At 35.0% G+C, this 23833-nt stretch overlaps 2 protein-coding genes across 3 annotated transcripts in view; one reads left to right on the top strand and one right to left on the bottom strand.

The window, feature by feature from the left end:
- LOC110467291 overlaps positions 1-14960 on the bottom strand; it is a 50219-nt gene extending 35259 nt beyond the window's left edge. For both annotated transcript variants that reach the window (XM_021524358.1, XM_021524359.1), the window contains exons 1-2: positions 14882-14960; positions 13204-13325 (exon numbers count right to left, since the gene is read on the bottom strand). In XM_021524358.1, the coding sequence (XP_021380033.1) occupies positions 13204-13325; positions 14882-14936 (177 nt within the window). In that variant the 5' untranslated portion in view covers positions 14937-14960. The remainder of the gene's footprint in view (positions 1-13203; positions 13326-14881) is intronic.
- A 255-nt stretch (positions 14961-15215) lies between these two features.
- LOC110467316 lies at positions 15216-22743 on the top strand. Its single transcript, XM_021524407.1, has 6 exons — positions 15216-15244; positions 15751-15833; positions 18442-18512; positions 19852-20161; positions 21271-21492; positions 22664-22743. Exons 2-6 carry the CDS (start codon positions 15791-15793, stop codon positions 22741-22743), a joined length of 726 nt encoding a protein of 241 aa, XP_021380082.1. The 5' UTR covers positions 15216-15244; positions 15751-15790.
- Positions 22744-23833: the final 1090 nt, after the last annotated feature.

Below are 23833 nucleotides of genomic sequence, written 5' to 3'. Positions count from 1 at the left end.
ATATATACCTGTAGACAAAGTGATATATACCTGTAGACAAAGTGATATATACCTGTAGACAAAGTGATATATAACTGCAGACAAAGTGATATATACCTTAAACACCTACAACATATATGGCCTGCAGTCTAGGTTGTTAAGAAATGTGATTAAGACAGACCCAATATCAAGGGTAAAGTAACTCTGTCTGCAAGACAAGTAAATACCGCCCCCCCCCCACCCCCACCCCGTATGTTCACTTTATGTTGGTATACTCACAGCACCAGTACATATTTTTTACTGCAGCAAGCAATAACACCATTACATAAGATGTGGGGTCTATAAATAGATAGCCCCACAGGTATGTCTAAGATAATCTCATTCATATCGCTCAGATCTTTATGTTGGAATTTGGTTGCACATGTACGAGCCATCAGTGGATGAACTCAACACATGGTCTAACTTAGTCTAAGTCTAGTCAGCTTCATCTCATACTTATTTAATATTTCCATTTTCAAGTATTCTTTCAAAAATACAAATCCATCACACATATGCTGATACAGATGTACAAAAGTAGACATGTTCCCTACAGATAATGAATTGGTAAGATGTACAGCAAATTAAATAGGATCAATTATCTTATATGACTGATTAAGTAACCAACACTTGTAGAAGTGAGACCTGGGGTGAGATGGGCTAGGATGGGGTACAGCTGTGAGTTGGTACAAACAGACAGTGCTAAAACAGTAACTGAAAACATACACTTCACACATTTCAATTCATCCCCACTAATATACGAACAAACATACACCATGTTCTATCAATTATTTACATTTCTAAGGAGTCGTATTTAAACTCCAGATTTCAGTTTCTGTTTTAAATCAATGCTTGTTGGTGGTACAACGTCCCACTGAAAAACGAGCACCACTTGTGTTTTGTGGAGAATTTTATTTTTGCTATAGCTGTGGTTTTTTTTTGCTATAGTTGCAGTGTTTTATTTATGCTATAGTTGTAGTGTTTTATTTTTGCCATAGTTGTAGTGTTTTACTTTTACTATAGTTGTAGTGTTTTATTTTTGCTATAGTTGTAGCTTTTTAGTTTGCTTTAGTTGTAGTGTTTTATATTTGCTATAGTTGTAGTGTTTTACTTTTGCTATAGTTGTAGCTTTTTATTTTCGCTATAGTTGTAGTATTTTACTTTTGCTATAGTTGTAGCTTTTTATTTTTGCTATAGTTGTAGTGTTTTACTTTTGCTATAGTTGTAGTGTTTTATTTTTGCTATAGTTGTAGCTTTTTATGTTTGCTATAGTTGTAGTGTTTTAATTTTGCTATAGTTGTAGTGTTTTAATTTTTGCTATAGTTGTAGTATTTTATTTTTGCTATAGTTGTAGTATTTTACTTTTGCTTTAGTTGTTGTAATTTACTTTTGCTATAGTTGTAGTGTTTTATATTTGCTTTAGCTGTAGTGTTTTACTATTGCTATAGTTGTAGTGTTTTATTTTTGCTATAGTTGTAGTGATTTACTATTGCTATAGTTGCAGTGTTTTACTTTTGCTATAGTTGTATTGATTTACTTTTGCTATAGTTGTAGTGTTTTATATTTGCTATAGTTGTAGTGTTTTAGTTTTGCTATAGTTGTAGCTTTTTATTTTCGCTATAGTTGTAGTATTTTACTTTTGCTATAGTTCTAGCTTTTTATGTTTGCTATAGTTGTAGTATTTTACTTTTGCTTTAGTTGTTGTAATTTACTTTTGCTATAGTTGTAGTGTTTTATATTTGCTATAGTTGTAGTGTTTTACTTTTGCTATAGTTGTAGCTTTTTATGTTTGCTATAGTTGCAGTGTGTTACTTTTGCTATAGTTGTAGTGTTTTACTTTTGCTATAGTTGTAGTGTTTTATTTTTGCTATAGGTGTAGCTTTTTTATTTTTGCTATAGTTGTAGTATTTTACTTTTGCTATAGTTATGGCTTTTCATTTTTGCTATAGTTGTAGTGTTTTACTTTTGCTATAGTTGTAGTGTTTTTACTTTTGCTATAGTTGTAGCTTTTTATTTTTGCTATAGTTGTTGTATTTTACTTTTGCTATAGTTGTAGCTTTTTATTTTTGCTATAGTTGTAGCTTTTTATTTTTGCTATAGTTGTAGCTTTTTATTTTTGCTATAGTTGTAGTATTTTACTTTTGCTATAGTTGTAGTGTTTTACTTTCGCTTTAGCTGCAATGATTTATTTTCACTAAAGTTTCAGTATTGTATTATTTGCTATATAGCTGCAGTGTTTTATTTTTGCTTTTATTTTGCTAAAGTTAAGGTTTTATTTGCTATAATTGCAATATACTATTTTAGAAAGTTAGAATGTTTTTTTTTTTTGCCAGGAAATTAGTGTTATAATTTTTGCTATAGCTACATGCAGTGTTGTTTTTTGCTATAGCTATAGTGCTATATTTTCACTGAAGTAACAGAGTTTCATTTCGATATAGTTACAATGACTTTTTTTCACTATCATTGCATTTTGAAACAAGAGGCCCGACGGGCCTGCATTGCTCTCACACTTGTAATCTTAAAAAAATAAAAAAATGAAGCTACAGGCAAAATATCAGCATTCATGACTTTAATTCACTCAAAAGAACCTGTTAAAAGATTTTAAAAATTTGACCCCTGTGACCTTGAAATAGAACAAGGTCATTATGCTGTACAAACTTTATAGCCCTTCATCTCTGAATACAACTTGCCAAATATCACCACTCTAGACCTTTTGTTTATCAAGATTAGGTCATTTAAAGGTTAATACATATTTGACCAAATGTGACATTGAAAGTGGGTCATGGTCATTGTAATGAAAAACCTTGATAGCCCTTCATCCAAGCATGCTACTGGCCAAATATCATCACATTTTTAACATATTTGACCCCTGTGACCTTGAATAAGAGTGAAGGTCATTTATTCCAGTTTGCTTCTGGTCAAATATCATCACCCTAGGCCTTGTGGTTGTCGAGAAGAAGTTGTTCAAAGAAAAAAGTTGGCGCCCGACCAGAAGGACGCCGCGACATGGCATGTTTTATTGATCTGTTTAAGTAATAATGTAATGTGACAGCAAATTAAACCTAAAAAAATGCACCATACATAGAAGTTAAATATGTCACACACAACAAGCCAGAATTTGATTATAAATACAACAGCTCCACATCTAAAGCTACATTTTATATATTATTACATAACATTGAAATAGGAAAGCTTACATAAAATTCCTGAAAACTGCTTTATACAGTTAATATAATAAATTCACACACAATTTCCAGTGATGTACAATGTATATACATGTACATGAATACTAGCAGGGTCATGAAACAGTTATGTTTTGAAAAACAAAACATGTATATAAAACTTGCTTGTCTTCTGTTTAAATTTTTAATGTATACATACACTGATAGTAATACAGACTAGTTAATGCTGCCAGGATAATGAGCTTTAAATAAGGACCTCTCCTTCATTCAATATGACCTTGTATAATCAGCGACCTTGTTTAGATTGAAACAGGATTTAAAACAAGGATTTATTTACGACTATGATCTGACAGGTTTAAAAGCTATATATTATCGGAATCCATTTAATATACCTCCAAGGTATATATACTGAAGTTAAACACGCAGTCAAAGCTATTGATAATGTTGACAGTGCTGGCAAGTACAACTATAAATGTGTACACCGTAAACAACTCTGTGTACCTGGTGCACTTTTCCTTGAGAAATTAGATGTCTTAATTCTAAAAGTTGGCATGCACAAATTACACAGCTATCAATCTTTTAAATTTTCCTTATTCAGGGATAGAGGAATGATTTTGGAATGCTGACATAACGGAAAATCAGAATTATCTCCCTTGGTAGACAGGACAGACAACTGAAGACATTAATATATGTATATTAACACTTTGGTCCTAGCATGTAATCTTGTAAATGTATTAACTAAATTGTGTAAATGTACATGTATTGACTAAATTGGTTTATGACAGTGAGCTTTACAAATTTCTGGTTTAATGAAATGCCATTTTTTCTGGACTTTTCTTACAATTGCCTTGCTGATATCACACACCCATTCCTTTTTACAACCATATAGCTTGTGTTAAAGTAATCTATCGTCTTGTTTTTGGTCTGCATGTTTTAAAATTAAAGGCATTGGAAGACAGAATTACACAAATGTTTGTGAATTTTAACAGCTAAAGGTAGATGACTAACACTCTTGGTTGTTATACTCAGCTAGTCCATGCTCTAGCTGGCCCTATTTCTTGGCACTCCCAGGAATCAATGAAAGCAAACAGTATTATCATTGATCAATGGGACTAGGAGGTAAATAGGCATTCAGCAGTAGACCTGGACTAGAAACAGTACCAATACCACATGATGTTGATCAATCCTGGGTTTATCCTTTTACCCAGTAATTAGAATTTAACCAAGAACTTATCCTGATACTGTTGTTATACTATTGACTGTACCAAATATTGGAAGGAGATAGAGAATGGCAAGATATAGGAGGGGAAAGAGAATTGGGGGATACAAAAGGGGTAATTTATTTGGGGGATATAGGATGGTAATGGTATAGGGGGATATATGAGGGGTAATGTATAGGGGGATATATACATGTAGGAAGGTAATAATATATAGGAGGGGTAATGTATAGGGGCCAGGCTATAGGAAGGGTAAGGTATAGGAGGATATATATAGGAGGGGTAATGTATAGGGGCCAGGCTATAGGAAGGGTAAGGTATAGGAGGATATATATAGGAGGGGTAATGTACTGGGCAGATATATATAGGATGGTAAATAAAGGTATAGGGGGTTATAAATTTGATAGATTTTGTGAGGGGTAATGGAAATGGAAACTGTATAGGACAAAAAATATCCAAGTCAAGTAATGTATTTTGGCATATGGAGATCCCCACTGGTGACCATGGTGTGCCCAGTACTTTTTTTTTTACATCAATATTTCGAGATGTCTGGCACAGCAGTACAGCTCTGGTAGTTTGAAGGGTTCTGGTACGGCCAATGTCAGCACCATATAGTATGTACACAAGTGTGTTACTACATATGCCTTAACACAACATCACTGTGAAAGGGTTAATGCTTTAATCTCTGCTGTTTCCAAATGTATCTGGAGGAATTGCCCAAATTTTCATCATGTTTCCTTGAGATTTAATTTGGTAGGTCTCAAATTGTAACCAATAGGTCTGATCAATATTGCAATATCTAAATATGTTGTACAAAGTAAAACTGATATATGAATATACTGACTGCCAGTTTCAGCTGAACTTCTTGGTATATGATAACATACATTTATGATATGAACGACTATTCTAAATAACTGATACAAGATCTAGAGTATTCAATGGCATCTCAACCAGCTTCATACAGTGCCTATATGAGGTTATACCACTGTACAACACAGAACTGCGAGTTAAGGTTGCACACCTGGCCACTGAAGGTCTGGGGCAGGATAATTACCTCTAATTATGCCACATGTACTGGTCAATATTTTCTGAAGAAATGCGCATATACGTACAGAACCTTGTGCATTTTTTCTATCTTCAGCAATATTTCATTATTTCAATGACATTTTAGGTTATTTTTACAGTATTCCAACAGTTCTGAAGTTTATATAAATTCCACTAAGGAAAGAAAATTCCAAATATGCGTGCTAGAATGAACTTGACTTCAGACTTGATGCTGCTGGCTAGATTTACAGCCCATTAATTATGATGGGATCTTGTAGCAGATCAAAATGCCTCATCATGAACACTAAGCTATTGCAGGCCTGGGAATCAGCTCTTGATTTGTTTTCCTATTTCTTTTTAAGTATTAAGTCAATATATTAATGCTCTTTACAATTTAAAACATCGATAAGCAATAATCTAAGTTATACATTTATTATAGCATGTATACAGAACTCTCTCCATACCGGACCAGACCAGACAGAAAAGTAGGTCTAGACAACAGGTAACAAAACCCAGACAGTCTACACATTTACACGGGGTTCTACATGTGCACAAATCAGCTTAGCATGTGTCTGTGTCGTATTGTGTGCACCTGTCACAAAGGTTTCCCCTCACTTATCTCCTCGCCTGGTTGTTAAGAAGCTTATCTCTAACAAAAAGTATGGCATGTATATTTACATAGTAATACAGCCATCAGGGAGAGATGGTATAATTTATGGTATGACTCACTTTAATTACAGTATGATAAATGCATGTGCAAGCTGCACATGAATCACTGCATGCATTTACAGAACTTATTAATGAAAGTAACGGTAAGAAGATGATTACAAACTTTTCATGCAAAGACAATTGTAGGTTGTTGGACTCTTTGGGTACTTAAAAAACATTTTACAAACTATTTCCAGCTATAACGGTGCAGAGAAGTATTAACTTTAAAATATCATCACTGGTAGTCTGCAGTGAATAATTTCTTTATAATCAAGATCAAAAGGATAATATCCCAAAGGTGTCAAATCTTTTCTCACATTTCAATCTTTGCAGCCGTAAATGGGCAAGTAACTACATGTCAGATAATACATAGAAAACTGGAACTCTTTGGAGATACAGCACAGAGCACTAGGACTCTCTGCCCTAAGGTAATAGGATTGTGTCAACGTTTCTCAGGAGAATTTCTTCAAATTTTGTAGTTATATTGCTTTGAAGTTAAGAAAATTTTCTGCCACAAAAAAAATATAGGTTGTCAGAATTTTTAAGATTTTAAATGGAAATTTATGTAAAAAGGAGTGAATTTTGAAAAGAAAAATAATCTTCAATAAAAATGATACTGCCATAGATTAGTATTGCATTAATGAATATCAATTTAATAAATGCTGAAATTGTGTAAAATAAATTATCTATAAATGATTAAAAATAGACACTTTATAATAAAACCATATACACATAGTATTTGCATGGAAGAATTATCTTACTTGAAAAACTTCACAGTAGTGAAATAGGTAGCCGGTTTCCTGAAGTACAGAAAAATGAACACATGTGACTCATTGATAAAAAAAAACTGAATTAATGTCTGGATTGCTTTGAAATACTTTAATATTGAAAGAACACACTGTTCTGTCAATAATAAACGTACAATATTGATCAGTTTAATATTAAACATTAGAATATGCGGAAATTGTGATACTGGATGCCTACATTGGATTTTCAACTAGGGATGTACTTCCTACCTCTGTTTATCAATATACTCCTATGACCTTAAATAGAAAATGACAAATCTTCTTCATGTCTAGGACCAATACAGCCTAAGGGAGATAACTACATGTGGGCACTTTTTAATGAAACATGGTGACTAAGATATACATACATATACAATATAACATATTACTAAACTTAATTAACAAGTCAAGGAATTATGGAGCCAGATAGAGATTACTTGGTATTCATATGAATAATTTAGCCTGTTATCTTTGCATATCCATTCTAACCGTTTGCATTATTTTAAAATGACACACTGTATTTTAAAGGTCACATTAATATTGTTACCTTACAAAGATATCTGTCATTAGAATTTTATTGGAAAGTATGGCATTTTTAACAGTACTATTGCAATCAATCTAGTTATCAATCAAAGGCATTAATTTTGATTTTGGGTTACATGGGGTATGCTAAATTATTTCAAGAATATTTTATGCTTATGTTACGGTTTTACAATAGGGAAGGTCATCCATGAAATAATTAAGATGCTTAAAAATTGTGCTGATTTAGTATTTTGAACATGATTCCTTTTAAATACAAATAATTCACTATATAACCTCCAGTGTGATTACAATGTAATCCGATTACCGGAGGGGAATAACAATGAGAGGAACTTTAGATCTACAGTACTAGTATACATACATGCCATTCTACGTAAGAAGATTGGCAAGAATCCAAAACTTAACCTCTATGGAATTAATTAAGTCCACTAGATTATATATACCGGCTGTAGTAGACATGCTTAATTCCTAGCATTGAATAACAGAAAGCAATTTAGTTTTATTACAGAGTAATGTCTGGTACCTATTACTATTATGTTTTATTGAATTACCAGCATTGATCAAAGAGTTCGACCTCTATGTACTTGTATAGCCTGTACCTGTGTATAGGTGTAGATATGTTCTGTCAGCTATCACACTTAGTTAACATGTGTGTAGGTTTCTAATAAACTTTTTCCCGAAATGTTTTGATCACATGTTTGATAAAAGGGTCACCGAATGGTGTTGAGCATCAATTGAAAACAGCAAGGTTTTGAACTTGATCATTCATTGAGTTGTACACTTACACTTAAAATATTGCTGGGTTCCGTAGGCATATTATATTTCGGAGAGTTTGTACACATTTCAAAAAATTAAAATATTATCTACCTTTAGAAGTCAAGTTTTCCATCGCAATTTAATTGTGCTTCTTGTCAAATTTAGACATGGCAATTTAATGGTGTTCCCTGTCAAATTTAGATATGGCAATTTAATGGTGTTCCTCATAAAATTGATTATTTAGATATGTTCCCTGGCAGAAACATCTTGTCCAATAGTACAAATTGATAGCCCAGACTATGGGGTTTGTAGAATTTTACAACCTTGACAATGACTTGTGTTTATCATCATGATGTTGTATACGATCTTTCACCAAAATAGCAGTAACACATTTTACATGCAATATCCATAAAAAATCCACAATGGCCTAGCTATATGAGCCAATTAAAGTAACCCTAACATACTTTTACCTTGCGTTGAAGGACATTTTGGAGGTACAACAAATAATCCCTGTTAAAAGTAGGGCTGCAGTACTAGTGATATGCCTACCTCACGATACCATACGTATTGAGGTATAAAACGTACAATGATTACGATACCATACATATCACGTTACACATATATCTGCCCAATAATGATTGAGTGCAGATTTTATCAAGTTTTATCATAGACTACAATAATATACTATCAAAATATAGTTTTTTTTTATGTTTTTTAGTACTTTTGGGTATGACTGTGACAGTGGACCAGATCTTTAATCGAAGGATCACAAAAATAAGTACACTTTTTTAGAGTTGATAAAAATTGATTGATAATATCAGTACTGTTAGTGTATCGCAACACAGGCAAACAAAACAATTTTGATATGATACACCAGAAAGTATCACGATACGACATATGCATACATATCGCTAAAGAAGGTGGATGAATGCTTTAATTGTTTGTTTGGGCACACATATCCAACATTTAACAATGAAAACTCTAACAAACATGTATAAATATGCATTTCTTTTACAAACACAATCGTTTTGAGAAGAGTAATTATTCTGAAACGTTTTATTAGATCTGGTATAACGATCAGTTTGTCACATACAAGATACACACTTCAAGTGTGCCAGGGCGAGAGTATCAGTATTACGTGCTGTATGAAAAATTACAGATTTACTTACAATCGTCAAGTAATGTCTGCATAGCGTTGCAATTGCCAATATTTGCAAATGCAAGCATTTCTGTACGTTCAACAAAATTGAGTACCATCTAAATACCATGTTTCTCGGCCACACAATTGCAAGCTAGCTGATCATGAAGTAAGTTCATATCGTCATAAAGCCCATCTCGTCAGGTGTTTTTTTAACAGCATAAATAATGTCATCGTCCGATAATATCCGTGTACGGTAGGTGCAAGCATCTGACCATTTCCATAAACTGTCTCCTAATCAAACTAAAATTGGGATCGATGATCAAGTTCATCTTGGACTTGTACATGTTGTAACATGGAGATCACAGAATTCTACATCATTATTTGTAGTATCTAGATGTGGTACGTCATGCACAGTCACATTACAAAACAATACAGCAATGACATGATGAGCACAACGACAGTGCCCCCGGGTCTGTATCATCAAAAATGAATTTTGATTTATTGGTCAAAATATCATCCACAGTCTGATGTTGAATTTGGAAAGGACAGCAATTGTCTTCATCATAAACCTTATACATCTCTTTGGAGAAGCCATGTTGTAAATGAGGACATAACAATCAGAGGTAATATCTAGGTAAATTATCTTCAGATACATCAAATTTATACTCTACAATAATTATTTCCAAATTACGAATAAATCTGAATCAGACTTCACTAAGAATACGGGGATCATGTATGCCATGTTTCAACATGATTCCTTCAGTAGCTCCTGAGAAATACAGCATTAACTTGGAATTCCTAATCCAAAATATCTGTCCGTTGATGGTTTTTTTTCTCATCTGGCACAATTAAGATTATTCACAACTAGCACTATAGACAACAGGGATCATGTTGACCAAGTTTCGTTATGACCGCTTGAATATTAAATTATTTTAGATTCTGATGAAAGATTATGAGTTTTTTTTCTTTTTCCAATTTGGATGTTTTGAATCTTTTTCAATTTAGCATTACATAGGGTCCCATGAAGAAACTATAATCCTTAGTTGAATTTGTTTAGTGGTACTTGAAAATATAGCTAAATGTAAAACTTAAAATGTAATAGCCATTAATCATCAAAGTTCAATTAGTCTTTTGTACTTCAACCTCTGTAGAAAAAGAGCAAAATGTAAAAATGTAAATATAGATGAAGCACAACAGAGGACACACAGCTACATGCAAAAATTGACAAGGTACTATAACAGGCACAGGACCAGGAAATGAAGGCTACATCAATTTTCTGATACACAGGTTGTAATTAATAGATATTTCACAACTATGGTCATGATGTTGTTAAGCTAGCACTTCAAATTTTGGAGGAAAACAGCTACACCCCAGAAGTTAACATTGATTATAGACATGACCAACACTGAGACTGTGCCCGTTGAACACCCAAACTCAAGGTGAATCAAACCAAATGACAATTATACGTAACAAAAGTATAACTTTAAGTTTGTGATAATGCTGACGGCTCAGATGCTATGTCTCACTGAATTGCCTTAAGTCCAATGGTATATGGTGTGTAATCCCATAAACTGAAATTCAAAGATTCAAATTTCATGATGTGTGGAATAAAGTCCATTACTTTAGAAGGAGTTGTGTGGACAAACTTTTCCTACGGACGGAAGGACAGATGGATGAACGAACGGACAAGCTGATTCCAGTATACCCCCCCTAACTTTGTTGTGGGGGGTATATTTTATTTCTGATAGTCCCTCAAAGTTAGAAACATTGAAGTTTGACAGTAAAATATGGTATTTTTTAACCAAATGTTAGGGGAAACATCATTTTTCTATTTTTGTATTCACCAAGACGTTAAATATTAAATACTACATGATATATGGTTTGAAACATCTTTAACATATTATTGAGAAATTTTAATTTATACTGATTGTTAAATCTCATCCAATCAGTTTTTAAACATATCTAAATAACCTTTTGGTCAAAGGGAGATAACAATGTTCTTATACATACATACAGATCTTTAAAATTCTCATGTAAATGGTTGTTTACTTTTATAGTGGCATTTTAATAAAAACATTAAAGCAGTTTTATGTACAGGATCTATTACTGGAATTACACACATTAATTTCCTAAAACAATTTTACTGGAATACTACCTGTACATGTACATACATTTATATCATGACTCTTAAATTGTTAAAGCTTTCAACCAACGGAAACCTCAAATCTAAAAAAAATCCTACCTTATTTGCTTTTTGAATTTCTCTGTACTGATCAAATGAAAGGTCATTTTAGTCATCGGTCCAGGTCAGTAATAATTTTTCTGTAGGCAAATTTATGATGCATGAAATTAAAATTAGCCCTTTGAGCTGGGGGTCATGACTTTTTTCTTTGATGAACATCTGAATTGTGATAAAATGCAGCATCCTTAAAATGTATTTGACCATATCAAAACGCTTTTGAAAAAAAAAGAAAAAAGTAAAATGTACATGTTTAAATATTTTGTTATAGACTTATTGAGCTAGTCTAATTCAATTGGACATTGGACCATCTAACCATTTACCATTAGTTGATCCTTGCAAATATGGAGAAACGAGTCTTAATCTAAGTGTCATTGGTAATGCAAATTTAGACCCTTATTACAGACAGGAAAAATCCTAGGTAAATGATAATGTATAATGTTCATATTGTGTAGCATCTTCAGTTAACTTCAGTAAAACTTCAGGTCAATCAGGGCTCGCGCTGGCGGTCACCAGTGGCGCCATTGTGACCCAGACCTATATGTCTGTCATTCTTGCCTGTGTAATGAACAGTTATGCAAGTTATTGAGTGTGTGTACGTACCAGTGGCGTTTATTTAATGGGAGAGGCAAGACTCAGGGGAGCTGAGTTCTGTTTTCAGTGATGGCGTAGTGACCACTGTAGAGGGAGCTGCAACCTTGTATGAAATTTCGGAAGAAGAATGGTGGGAGTGACAATGTTTCTGATAAACTATTGATGTGTTCATTTAATTCTACTCGAGCAGTAGATCTCTTTCTCTTGTTACTCTATACAATTGTTTATCATCCGTTAACTTACTTCGGGTGTTTTATTTGTTGCGTCACTCAGGCAAGTGACGAGAACTGATAATGCGAGGACGCATTAATCTTGAGGGGAGGGTTGTGTAATGAACAGTTATGCAAGTTATTGAGTGTGTGTACGTACCAGTGGCGTTTATTTCCGGTGTCCTGTCAAGAGGTACGTGTGTACGTGTGGAGTATTGTCAGCTTAACGTGATCGTGTAAATAAACCATGTGTAATNCCTGTTTGTGACCCAGACCTATATGTCTGTCATTCTCGCCTGTTTGTGACCCAGACCTATATGTCTGTCATTCTCGCCTGTTTGTGACCCAGACCTATATGTCTGTCGTTCTCGCCTGTTTGTGACCCAGACCTATATGTCTGTCGTTCTCGCCTGTTTGTGACCCAGACCTATATGTCTGTCGTTCTCGCCTGTTTGTGACCCAGACCTATATGTCTGTCGTTCTCGCCTGTTTGTGACCCAGACCTATATGTCTGTCGTTCTCGCCTGTTTGTGACCCAGACCTATATGTCTGTCGTTCTCGCCTGTTTGTGACCCAGACCTATATGTCTGTCGTTCTCGCCTGTTTGTGACCCAGACCTATATGTCTGTCGTTCTCGCCTGTTTGTGACCCAGACCTATATGTCTGTCGTTCTCGCCTGTTTGTGACCCAGACCTATATGTCTGTCATTCTCGCCTGTTTATGACCCAGCCCTATATGTTTGTCGTTCTCGCCTGTTTGTGACCCAGACCTACCTTCAACACCATGTCTTCATCGTGTAGCTGGAAGGTGTCCTTGATGATGGATCGAATCTCGTCTGATCCGTAATCTTCTCGGATTTGTATACTTTGGGTCACATGGTATTCTGGGGAGTCCTTAAAGCCAGTAGTATATATTTAATACAATAAATAGTGCTGAAGTAACAAGACTAAGAAACTATAGCAAGTCAGATTTAAAAAAGCTGGCTCTTTTCCTACTTCCACCAATTCAATGATGTCCACTATAAACTTACTGAATATTTTGACACTTACTACAATGTGTGTTCGAGTCTGCTTGTGTGCTGGAGGATACTTTTTGTGTACTGTTTAGCTATAAATCAGTAATTCCAATAGTGCGCCACAGTAACTGATAACTACAACACAGACACTGTAGTTTTTGGGAAACATTGCATGCATCCAGCCATGTGTCAACCAAATGGTCGATGAAATTATATACTAATATATGTGATGGTTGAAATAGTCCTTGACATTTTTCTTGACACAGCTAGATGAGACAATTTTGTTTTCCATCAATGCATAAAAAGTATGTGGGCATTCTCTGGTACACAAGAAAATATTAATTAAAGTGTGCACCAAAACTGGACACAATTTTGTTCAAAAAGACCCTTATGGCGGATCAAAATCCATCAAAATATTTTTGACAGGGAGAAACCCAATAATTTTGAACAGTTTTAATAAGCAAAAGTCACATATTTTCCATACAATTCTGTTTTATGCTAATTCAAACGAGTTGAAACTTTGAAAAGAGAGTATACCCATTAGCATCGAATAGCCAATATCTATAGTCCTGTTATAATTACTGTATAATTGTGATCATATGATTGTCTTAACCCAGTTAATGTTTATAGTTCTTAAAATTGTTTTAGCATGGACAAATTTCAGTGTTTGTTATGGTTTTAATTAAGGTATTTATTACTTGACATTTTATAACATTGGCCCAATAGTCTAAGGTATCATGTAACGTGTCTGTGACTTGCGTTGTCCTAATAGTAGCATCTGTGATAGCTGTGGTAATGTGAACATCTCGCACATTCACCATACTCAGTAATGATTGGTCACTCTATGTGGTGTTAATTAAGTCATGTAGGTTTTTGTAATTTCATGTTTTTTTGGATATTGGGGTTTTATTAATTCCTGTAGGAACTCTATCTAAATCAGAGATTTATAACGATCTCTGATTTAGATAGAGTTCCTACAGAAATTAGGGTTGCATGTGTCAGTGGTGCATTGTGGCACTATATATATATTTGGTGCGGAGAAGGCTTCGAGTCATATGGTGCGGAGAAGGCTTCGAGCCACATTCAGAGACCTTTTTTTTGTCATGACATAAATGAATTGATATTGATAACAGATTCACAGAATTTTTGGCATTTGTCTTGGATAAAATGGTGTCATTTTTTTTAATTTTTGGAACGTAATTTTTTGTCGCAAAACATGCGAGCCCTGAAAAATATCTAATAAATAATCATTCAATGAGGTACATTTATGCAGCAAAATTGATTCATACTGTTTGACAGTTTGATCATCACAGAGAATCAATATCAATTTGGCGAACTAAAAGAAATATGTTTTGCCGTTTCTGGCAACATATGAATACTATATAATTAATACATATTATAGGGTACAACAGATCCGGTACCACTCCCCATCTTACCAAGATCAAGTCGTTTTAATTCCACCCAGATCTTCCTCACACCTGCGTCCGACATGTTGTTTACCAAACAGTCGATCACTGTCAGTAGTGCTCTTTGAAACTGACAGGTGCTCCAGGGGAGACAACCTTTTTGTAAGCAGATAATATATAATAATATTTTTGTCTTCATTAATTCTTTATCTTTTTAACAATTGATTCTGTTGGTTAATTATATTAAATTAAAGTAATATTGATAAATAAATGCTAAAGCTTGGCAATCAAACTGTTAGATGGAATCGCTACCATTGTTAGTTTCGTAACTTGACAAATTTCGTATTTTACTCACAACCTGATAGTTGGCGGGAACAAAGCACATTTTATTAGGTAAACACCAACTAGGGAAAAGGATGAAATTGTAGAGTAACACGTTTACAGATAAAAAATATTACTGGATATTATTAAATTATGTAGCTTATGTCACTAAATGTGCTCGTTCAGTGTATTTGATAATTGACAGAAATTGTGTAATTATGAAAAGGTGGTTTTGTGTGTGAATGTGCATGTATCGTTGATTGTTCAAAAAATGTTACAATGAAAAAAGTTAATTAATCTAGAAACTGACCTGTAAACTAAGCTAAGGCTTCATATTGTTTACAATTGTGTTTGCATTGAGTGTACTACAAGAGCCCCACAATAATACTTAATACAAAAGCAACTCTAACCCCCTCCCCCAATATTCTGAGAATTGAAATATTGAAGGACCATGTTAAGGGACTACTACAGGTTATACGGCAAATTAAATTATTGTTTGAGCTTTTTTGTGGCTATGTTATAATAATTTTATATATAACTGCATACATATATCATTGACATTTTCCCATTATTTTCAGCATATAATGATCTGAAAGGATAAAGGACTGCAAACTGACCATGTTGAAAGGCTTTTTTACTGCTTTGAGCAGTAAAGTTTTTGGTATGTGTAATATATGGTCTATATCTATCTAAATGTTATACTCCACATTACTCACAATGGCTTTAATGTGGAGGGGGTTGCATGAGTATGCATGCGATACTTAGCTTCATTTATATCCCGGTTGGTAGGGATTGATCCCAGCAGGTACATGTACGTTGAATAAACGTTTATTCAACGTTGAAGCTCAACGTTGTTTAAACGTATAATTTATATTTGATTTGGAAAGTTGAAACAACGTACCAAAATTCAACGTTGATGCTCAACTTTCTTTTGGACCATTCAACTGGTACCATAGCCAGAGTTTCCTCTGGCACCTACACCAGACTTAGACATTTTGACAGGTAAGTAGACGTCTGGTAAGGGACATCTATCTGTCAAAACGTCTTGGTCCGGTGTCAGAGCAAGAGGAAATTCTGGCTACTGGTAACATAAAATAACAAAGAAACAGATAACAGCACACTGTTTTGAGTAACATTTTATTTCTCTNGGTATAAACGAATTAAATAAAATGATACTCACCACTAGAAACAACTACAGTTGATTCTCCAAATAACCGGGGAAAAATACACTAACAAGCCGATGGGCTTATCAGTGTAGAAATATCTGCGTACTGCTGAATACCACCACTATGAGAACGTAGTTGTTTACATATCACGTGATAAATACACGCGAGTTATCTTGTAAATTGTTCAGTAATTTTCCACTCAATGTGGACAAGTTGGACAGCTTCTGCAAAAGATATAAATTATATTATTATCATTATTATATAAATTAATTTCAATGATCACTGGTCAAATATTTTCCACATCATTTATTCTTATAAAAAACTTAGTTAAAATAAATAAATAGACAAAAATTTATTAATAAGAAAAACATTATCGTAATAAAACGACCTTATAGAAGTATCTCCAACTCCCTTCTTTAAGGTCTTTCATCAATAAGAACAAAGAGTAAGTTTCTGTATTGTTCCGTGTTGCTGTTGGGTATTATGACTGCTCTGTTATTGTTCCTGATTGAATTTGGAATTGGCCTTGATGTCTCGCAGTCCTGGAATAATCAGTTGTGTTTTCCTTTTTTCCACGTTGGAAATTAATAAAGTCTTTGCTAGGCATTGATGGAATTTGCTCCTCTACTATTTTATAATAGAATGTTAGTCTCTGTTGTTTTCGTCTTGATGCTAGTGGTGGAAGTTGTAGCTCTTTGAGTATAGTTTTGTCATGACTCCCTCTTCCCTTGTTCTGTATAATCCTTCTGCATGAAACACGCCCCTCCCCGTTGGATGCTTTTCAATTTGTTAATGTTCGTCTTTATGTACGGGTCCCAGATTATTGCTCCGTATTTTAAGATTGATCTGGTCAGAACCATGTTTGGCACTTAACATTGATAGCTTTTGTTTGTTTGATTCCGAACAAGGATTTGACCATGCAGAGTTAGTTGTATTCATTTGATTTGGTTTGGTTTAGTATTGTTTAACGTCCTATCAACAGCTATGGTAATTTAAGGATGACCTCCCCTGTGTGCAAGATGCATGCATGTAGTGTATGCGTGTGTGTTTTGGGAGGCTGCAATATGTTCCTGTTTGTCTCCTTGTGATAGCACGGAACTGATGCCCACTTTATAGTGCTACCTCACTGAAGCATACTGCCGAAGACACCAAGCAGGACACCCCACCCGGACACATTATACTGACAACGGGCGAATCAGTCATTCCACTCCTATATTGCTGAGCGTTAAGCAAAAGTAGAATATCGGAACTACCATGTAACCAATACACCATTTTTACAGACTCTAGTATGTCTCAGTTAGGGGACAGAACCCAAAGCCTTCCTCACAGGGGCGAACGCTCAACTAAAAGCCAAAAGTAAGGCATTGTCAAGGGATACATTAGGAAGAAGAAAGTTGTTTAGAAAGAAAAGAAAAGATAAGATCCAAAATTTAGTCGCCTCTTACGATCATGCAATGGGGGCAGCAGGTACAATTCTTACGCCCTTCGTGCATGGACATAACAAGGATGTACAATATAACCACAGACTTAAGACAGCAATCTAATCTACCAGGTAATTCCCTGATAAAAACCTAGAGATCTGATCATGATGTTGCTTTCTGGACTTCATTGCTTGCATTAATTAACTTTCACAATTCTATCGGGCATTGTCTCTAAAATGTTATACATGTACTTATAAAAGTGGACAATTTTTTGTCTTCAAAACTGAACAGTCCCAAGGCCAATTGTCATGTTTTCAAACATTAAATAATATAAGGTTTGAATATTGTTTGGTAGCATGCATAAAGATGTGAAAAATTGGATATTCTTCTTAGATATCACTAACCTAATTAGCTTGAGTGCACAAGGTAATTAGGGACCCATTTTGCAGACCAATATGTGTCGCTGTAGCAAGGGATACTGTAAGAGCATGGTTTCACTGAGAAGGGCAAGGTTGATTGAATAGTATTCTACTATTCAAGTTCAATAAAAAAGGTGTCTGGCTGGAGCGAGCTGAAAAATGGCAATAAAACAGATTGAATTAAACAAGAGTAATACATGTATATCAATGTCTGTCCTTTATATGTATTGATATTTTACTGTGTATTCGTTACTTTTTGATAGGTTCAGGACAAAGTGAAGCTGAGAGTTCAAATGAAGGTGGTGGTGAGAATTCCTCCAGCAATGCCGTAAAGGTATGTTATACACACCCACTGATCTGTTGAATGACCAGCAATTAAAGATTTTTGAAACCTCAAGTCGACAATGTTCAGTGGTAAAGCTAGCCAGCTTAAAAGCCTGCCATTAGATGTATGATTGTTTGAATAATGAACCAGGTAGACGCCCCAAGAAATGCCAACTGAGCAACAGGGTGTGGCAGACTAGCCACCCTACACCTGTTGCTGTAAAGAGAAAGGGTACTTGGGCCAGTTGCTAAAAATCTATCCAAATTTACTTAAATGTATGAGCCATGACACCTTTGAATATGCAAATGGTCGAAAGGCCCCTGACTTTCTTAAATCCTGTTTTCTATAGCTCTTTTAAGTAGAAACCTCAACATGTGTGATAAATAGTTAAAATATGTATAAAAATTGATAACTGAAAAGTCAAGCATTTTCTCTATGTTTGAAAAAAGGGACATTGGTACCAGCTGAGACAAAAACACTGTCCCTCTGTATCTGTCCAGAGGACAAAAACACTGTCCCTCTGTATCTGTCCAGAGGACAAAAACACTGTCCCTCTGTATCTGTCCAGAGGACAAAAACACTGTCCCTCTGTATCTGTCCAGAGGACAAAAACACTGTCCCTCTGTATCTGTCCAGAGGACAAAAACACTGTCCCTCTGTATCTGTCCAGAGGACAAAAACACTGTCCCTCTGTATCTGTCCAGAGGACAAAAACACTGTCCCTCTGTATCTGTCCAGAGGACAAAAACACTGTCCCTCTGTATCTGTCCAGAGGACAAAAACACTGTCCCTCTGTATCTGTCCAGAGGACAAAAACACTGTCCCTCTGTATCTGTCCAGAGGACAAAAACACTGTCCCTCTGTATCTGTCCAGAGGACAAAAACACTGTCCCTCTGTATCTGTCCAGAGGACAAAAACACTGTCCCTCTGTATCTGTCCAGAGGACAAAAACACTGTCCCTCTGTATCTGTCCAGAGGACAAAAACACTGTCCCTCTGTATCTGTCCAGAGGACAAAAACACTGTCCCTCTGTATCTGTCCAGAGGACAAAAACACTGTCCCTCTGTATCTGTCCAGAGGACAAAAACACTGTCCCTCTGTATCTGTCCAGAGGACAAAAACACTGTCCCTCTGTATCTGTCCAGAGGTCAAAAACACTGTCCCTCTGTATCTGTCCAGAGGACAAAAACACTGTGCCTCTGTATCTGTCCAGAGGACAAAAACACTGTGCCTCTGTATCTGTCCAGAGGACAAAAACACTGTCCCTCTGTATCTGTCCAGCGGACAAAAACACTGTCCCTCTGTATCTGTCCAGAGGGGTTATTAACTGCATTTCTACACTTTCAGGAAAAGTCAGATCAGGTATCGGTTGATGCAGCCGTGGTATCAACAGAGGCAGCTGTGCAGAAAAAGGAGAACTTGAAGGAGGCATCAACTGACATTGTTGTGCCAACGCCTGATGAAAACAACAAAAACAACTTTGGTTCAGAAGTCACTAATAAAGAACTGTCTACTTCTGTCTTTTATACTAAGAGCAAGAATGACCCTTCAGGTCAGGAGACATTGCATGTGACAGACAAAGAACAGGACCAGGGGAAGGGTGAAATGACCGATATCAAGTCTGAGGATAGTCCTAGTCCTAGGTCTGGTGGCAATGGTTAGTATAGACTATATATAAAAAGCATGTTCAGGTTTCAAGGTAACTAAGGAGAAAAATAACCACCACACATAGAAATTACATGAATATATTTTTGGAGGAAGAACATCATTTAAATATGCAAAAGAACAGAACAAGATTTAATAAGACTTTAAATTTTCTTTTGTCAATGTCAAGAAAAGAAATTGATCCTGAGCATCTAACCCACAACATTTATCTAATTAATTTATCCTGTTCCATTCACTGATGTAAAAAAGAAAAGAAAAAAAGGTAGCTCAAGATGTTCTGTGTAAGTGAAAGTCCTAAGTGCATGTTAAAAGATTTCATTTTATGGCTGTGGTTCTTTTTGTAAGTTTTATGAATTGAAATCTGGACACAAAGAGTTGATCACATCTAACCTGTGAAAAGACATCAAAGATGCCTAAAATAGTATTATTTCATAAATCGTTTATTTGGGTAGTACTGCAGTCAAAAAGTCATTTACAATGTAAATATCATTAATCATTATCAAATTCCTATTTAGGTAAACAAAGTCACAAATTGGTGGACGTAATGTGTTTCAGGCTTTTTACATAATTCAGTTGTTTGTGCCTAGTGATGATTTCACAGATTGGTTGTAAATTTTCTTGCAATAAATCTATATGTATATCACTAAGACTAGTGTTGGGAATTGAAAGCGGAAATCATGATCAATTATCGGAAGACTTTTAATGAACGATTATCGATTATAATCAGAACATCCAAACTCTGGTAAATCTATTTGAAATGTGTGTAATTATGATTATTAGAGTAAGGATTTGCAGCATACAGTAATTTTGCCTTGTAAAATCAAAGGCTGACTTTGTTTATCCATTTGACAGTCTTTTATGCTAAGTTTTACACTTTTAGTTTTAACCTACTATTAGAATTTGAGTAAGAGTAAATCTGACAGATATCAACAGCATGCAACATTTAAACCGATAAATTGATTATGAAATTTATCAATGAATTAATTTGAATTGGACAATCGATTGATCTTCGACTATAATCAATTATCAGAACAACACTAAGACATCTCTAAAGTGTTAACCATAACTTGTATAATAGGATTAATGAAAACTTTATTACAGGGCAAGATATGTCGGAGTGGGTCACATTAGAAATGCCTAAGGGTAAAAGATCTCCCAGGAATCGCAAAAGCAGATCTCCAAAGAACCAGGATATAAAATCAACATCAGCTGCTGTGTCAGCATCAAGCCAGGATCAAAAGTCTCTGTTGGATTCGGATGATGTAATGATAGAAAAAGCTTCTAGTCCAGTGGAAGTCACAAACAGCAAGCTTGACAAAACAGGTGGGGGAGGTCAAGGGTCAAAATCACACCAGACATTGTTGATCTGTGATATTAATATAATTTAAATGGAACACCTGAAAAATTGATAAGTAGATAAAAGTGTGCACTATCAATACTATTTCCTGACTTCATGATTGTTTCCAAAATTAAATGGTTGGTAAAATTTCAGATGTGACCTGACAAATATCAGAAGAACATTCTGAACTTCAGCATTCTTAAATATCAACAATCTTCTCATGCTGCATATTAACCCCTCTACAATTCATTGACGTTTTCTAGTCCAAAGATGTTCATAAATTCATGAACATTTTACTCTTTTATTTGATATTATATGAGTCAACCTAGCCTTTAATAACCCAAGTCTTATTTTAATAATTTAGAATGTTCAAGTTTAGAACTTTAATAATATTGAGGCATGTTTGGTACAGAATTGTCTAATGTTGACTGGCAATGCAATGTTGGACAACTGCAGGTAAGGGTGATGTCACTTTTGTCAAAATTACATTTTGTGCATATGGTTGGTTGATATATCAAATATGACATCAGTTTTTTATGCGGCCGTGGGTCGATGGGTCGTATTATGGTATGGGCTGCGTTGTCCGTCCGTCTTGGAACACATATTGCTTACAAATATAGCTTGAATGCATTCGCATTTCAGAAGTTAACTTGCATTTTTGGTGGAGCTATGCCCATTTTATTGCTAAATAAGGGCATTGTGAAGTAAATGCAGGTCCTTTTTTTTTTTTTTAATCAATTCGTTTAATATTTGGTATGGTAATGCTAGAAGCAATAATGTTTAACATATATTACAGGTTTTTCTGTCGAGTTTCAACTTTCCACGTTTTGGCGTATCACACTTGACAAAGCAACAGTTACACTGTACTTCATTTTTGCCGTTAAATTTCTTGTTTACACGATAACTCAAACAACTGTTCTCCGACTTTCATAAAAATACTTGGTTGTTTCATTACCTGAATGCTTTGAATGAGTTCTTAAATCATGACATTTAAACACAGACGGGCACATCATGCTTCCACTCACCATGCTCTTGTTGTTGCAAGTATTTGGAAGAAATTACAGAATTTGTTTAATACTGCAGTTGTGATTGTAGCTAAAAAAAAGCAGTTATTGACTCAGTTTCCTGACAGCATATGTGTTGTTGTGCTCTCAGGCTGTCAGCCCATGGCCAGGCTGTCAACCTCTCAGGCTGTCAGCCCATGGCCAGGCTGTCAACCTCTGCCCTGCCTTTAAAGGCAAGCTGAATATTTTAGTAATGAAAACATGCAATAATTAAATGCTCTTTGCATAGACTTCACCAAACAAGAAATTCTGTTTGCAGAAAAAGGAACTGAAGCAGCAGGAGGAGATGGAAGGGAAACTCTGGAGAACAATTCAGGTCACCTTGATGAGGACTCGTTTTCCAGCATGCTAGTGTCATCTGTGTTAGAGGAAATTGTTGGTCAGATGTCAGAGGTCACTGTGAAGGACACGATGAAGGACAGTAAGCTTCCGGCTGAGGACACCAATCAGAATGCTAATCAAGGTTAGCATTGCTGTATGTCATAACGAGGTCAATGATGATCTTTGTCACCAGCTTTTTGTCATGTATTAAAGTTAAAATGACAAGCAACACAGTGTTAAGTAANTGTATTAAAGTTTAAATGACCAGCAACACAGTGTTGAGTAATTATGTACCACTTTTATTTTAACATACACATCTAACATTTGTATTCTTTTCATAACTTTCAATTAGTTTTTAAAAGGATTAATTTGCTAATATTGTATTAAAGGAAATTTTTGCTGCGTTAAAACTTTCACCTTTTAACTTGGTAATTAAGTCAAGTTTGTCATGACAGCAAATTTTAGTACACAATATATAATATATAGTAACTACATGTGCAGTGCTATACTAACAAATACAAATTGTATCAGTGAAGGGCTCAAGTTACCTGGTATACCATATGGTAAATCAATCTGTGAAATGCTGATTGATTTCTTTCGAAAAAAAATTCATTATAATAAAACTGCCATTGTAGATCACGCCGACTCAGTTAAACCACAGGATCCACAGGATGACAATTGGAGAGCTAAAAAACCAAACGGGCGAGGGGATGAATATTGTAGAGAGAAGCCACAGAGAGGTAAAAAGGGAATGAACCGGCGTGGACACAAACAAGGGCACAATGATGATTGTCCTCCTGCAGATGGGGAACATGGGGAGGGAACAGAGATCATTGAGGAAATGAAGAAACTACCACCTATTGAACCAAATCTGGAACAAGAGGATTTTCTGCAATTCTGTAAAATGAGTACAGAACGTGACAAACTGATTCGGGCCAAG

The sequence above is a fragment of the Mizuhopecten yessoensis genome, unplaced genomic scaffold (assembly GCF_002113885.1).
Source record: "Mizuhopecten yessoensis strain PY_sf001 unplaced genomic scaffold, ASM211388v2 scaffold11169, whole genome shotgun sequence".
Taxonomy (NCBI): domain Eukaryota; kingdom Metazoa; phylum Mollusca; class Bivalvia; order Pectinida; family Pectinidae; genus Mizuhopecten; species Mizuhopecten yessoensis.
Note: the sequence above shows the minus strand (reverse complement) of the source record. Positions and strands in the feature narration are given on the sequence as shown.

Coding starts and splice junctions, on each gene's coding strand:
- LOC110467316 (XM_021524407.1), top strand. CDS start 15,791: ATGTTGAAAGGCTTTTTTACTGCTTTGAGCAGTAAAGTTTTTG. Junction 15,834..18,441: donor TTTGAGCAGTAAAGTTTTTG/GTATGTGTAATA, acceptor ACTTTTTGATAG/GTTCAGGACAAAGTGAAGCT. Junction 18,513..19,851: donor CCTCCAGCAATGCCGTAAAG/GTATGTTATACA, acceptor CTACACTTTCAG/GAAAAGTCAGATCAGGTATC.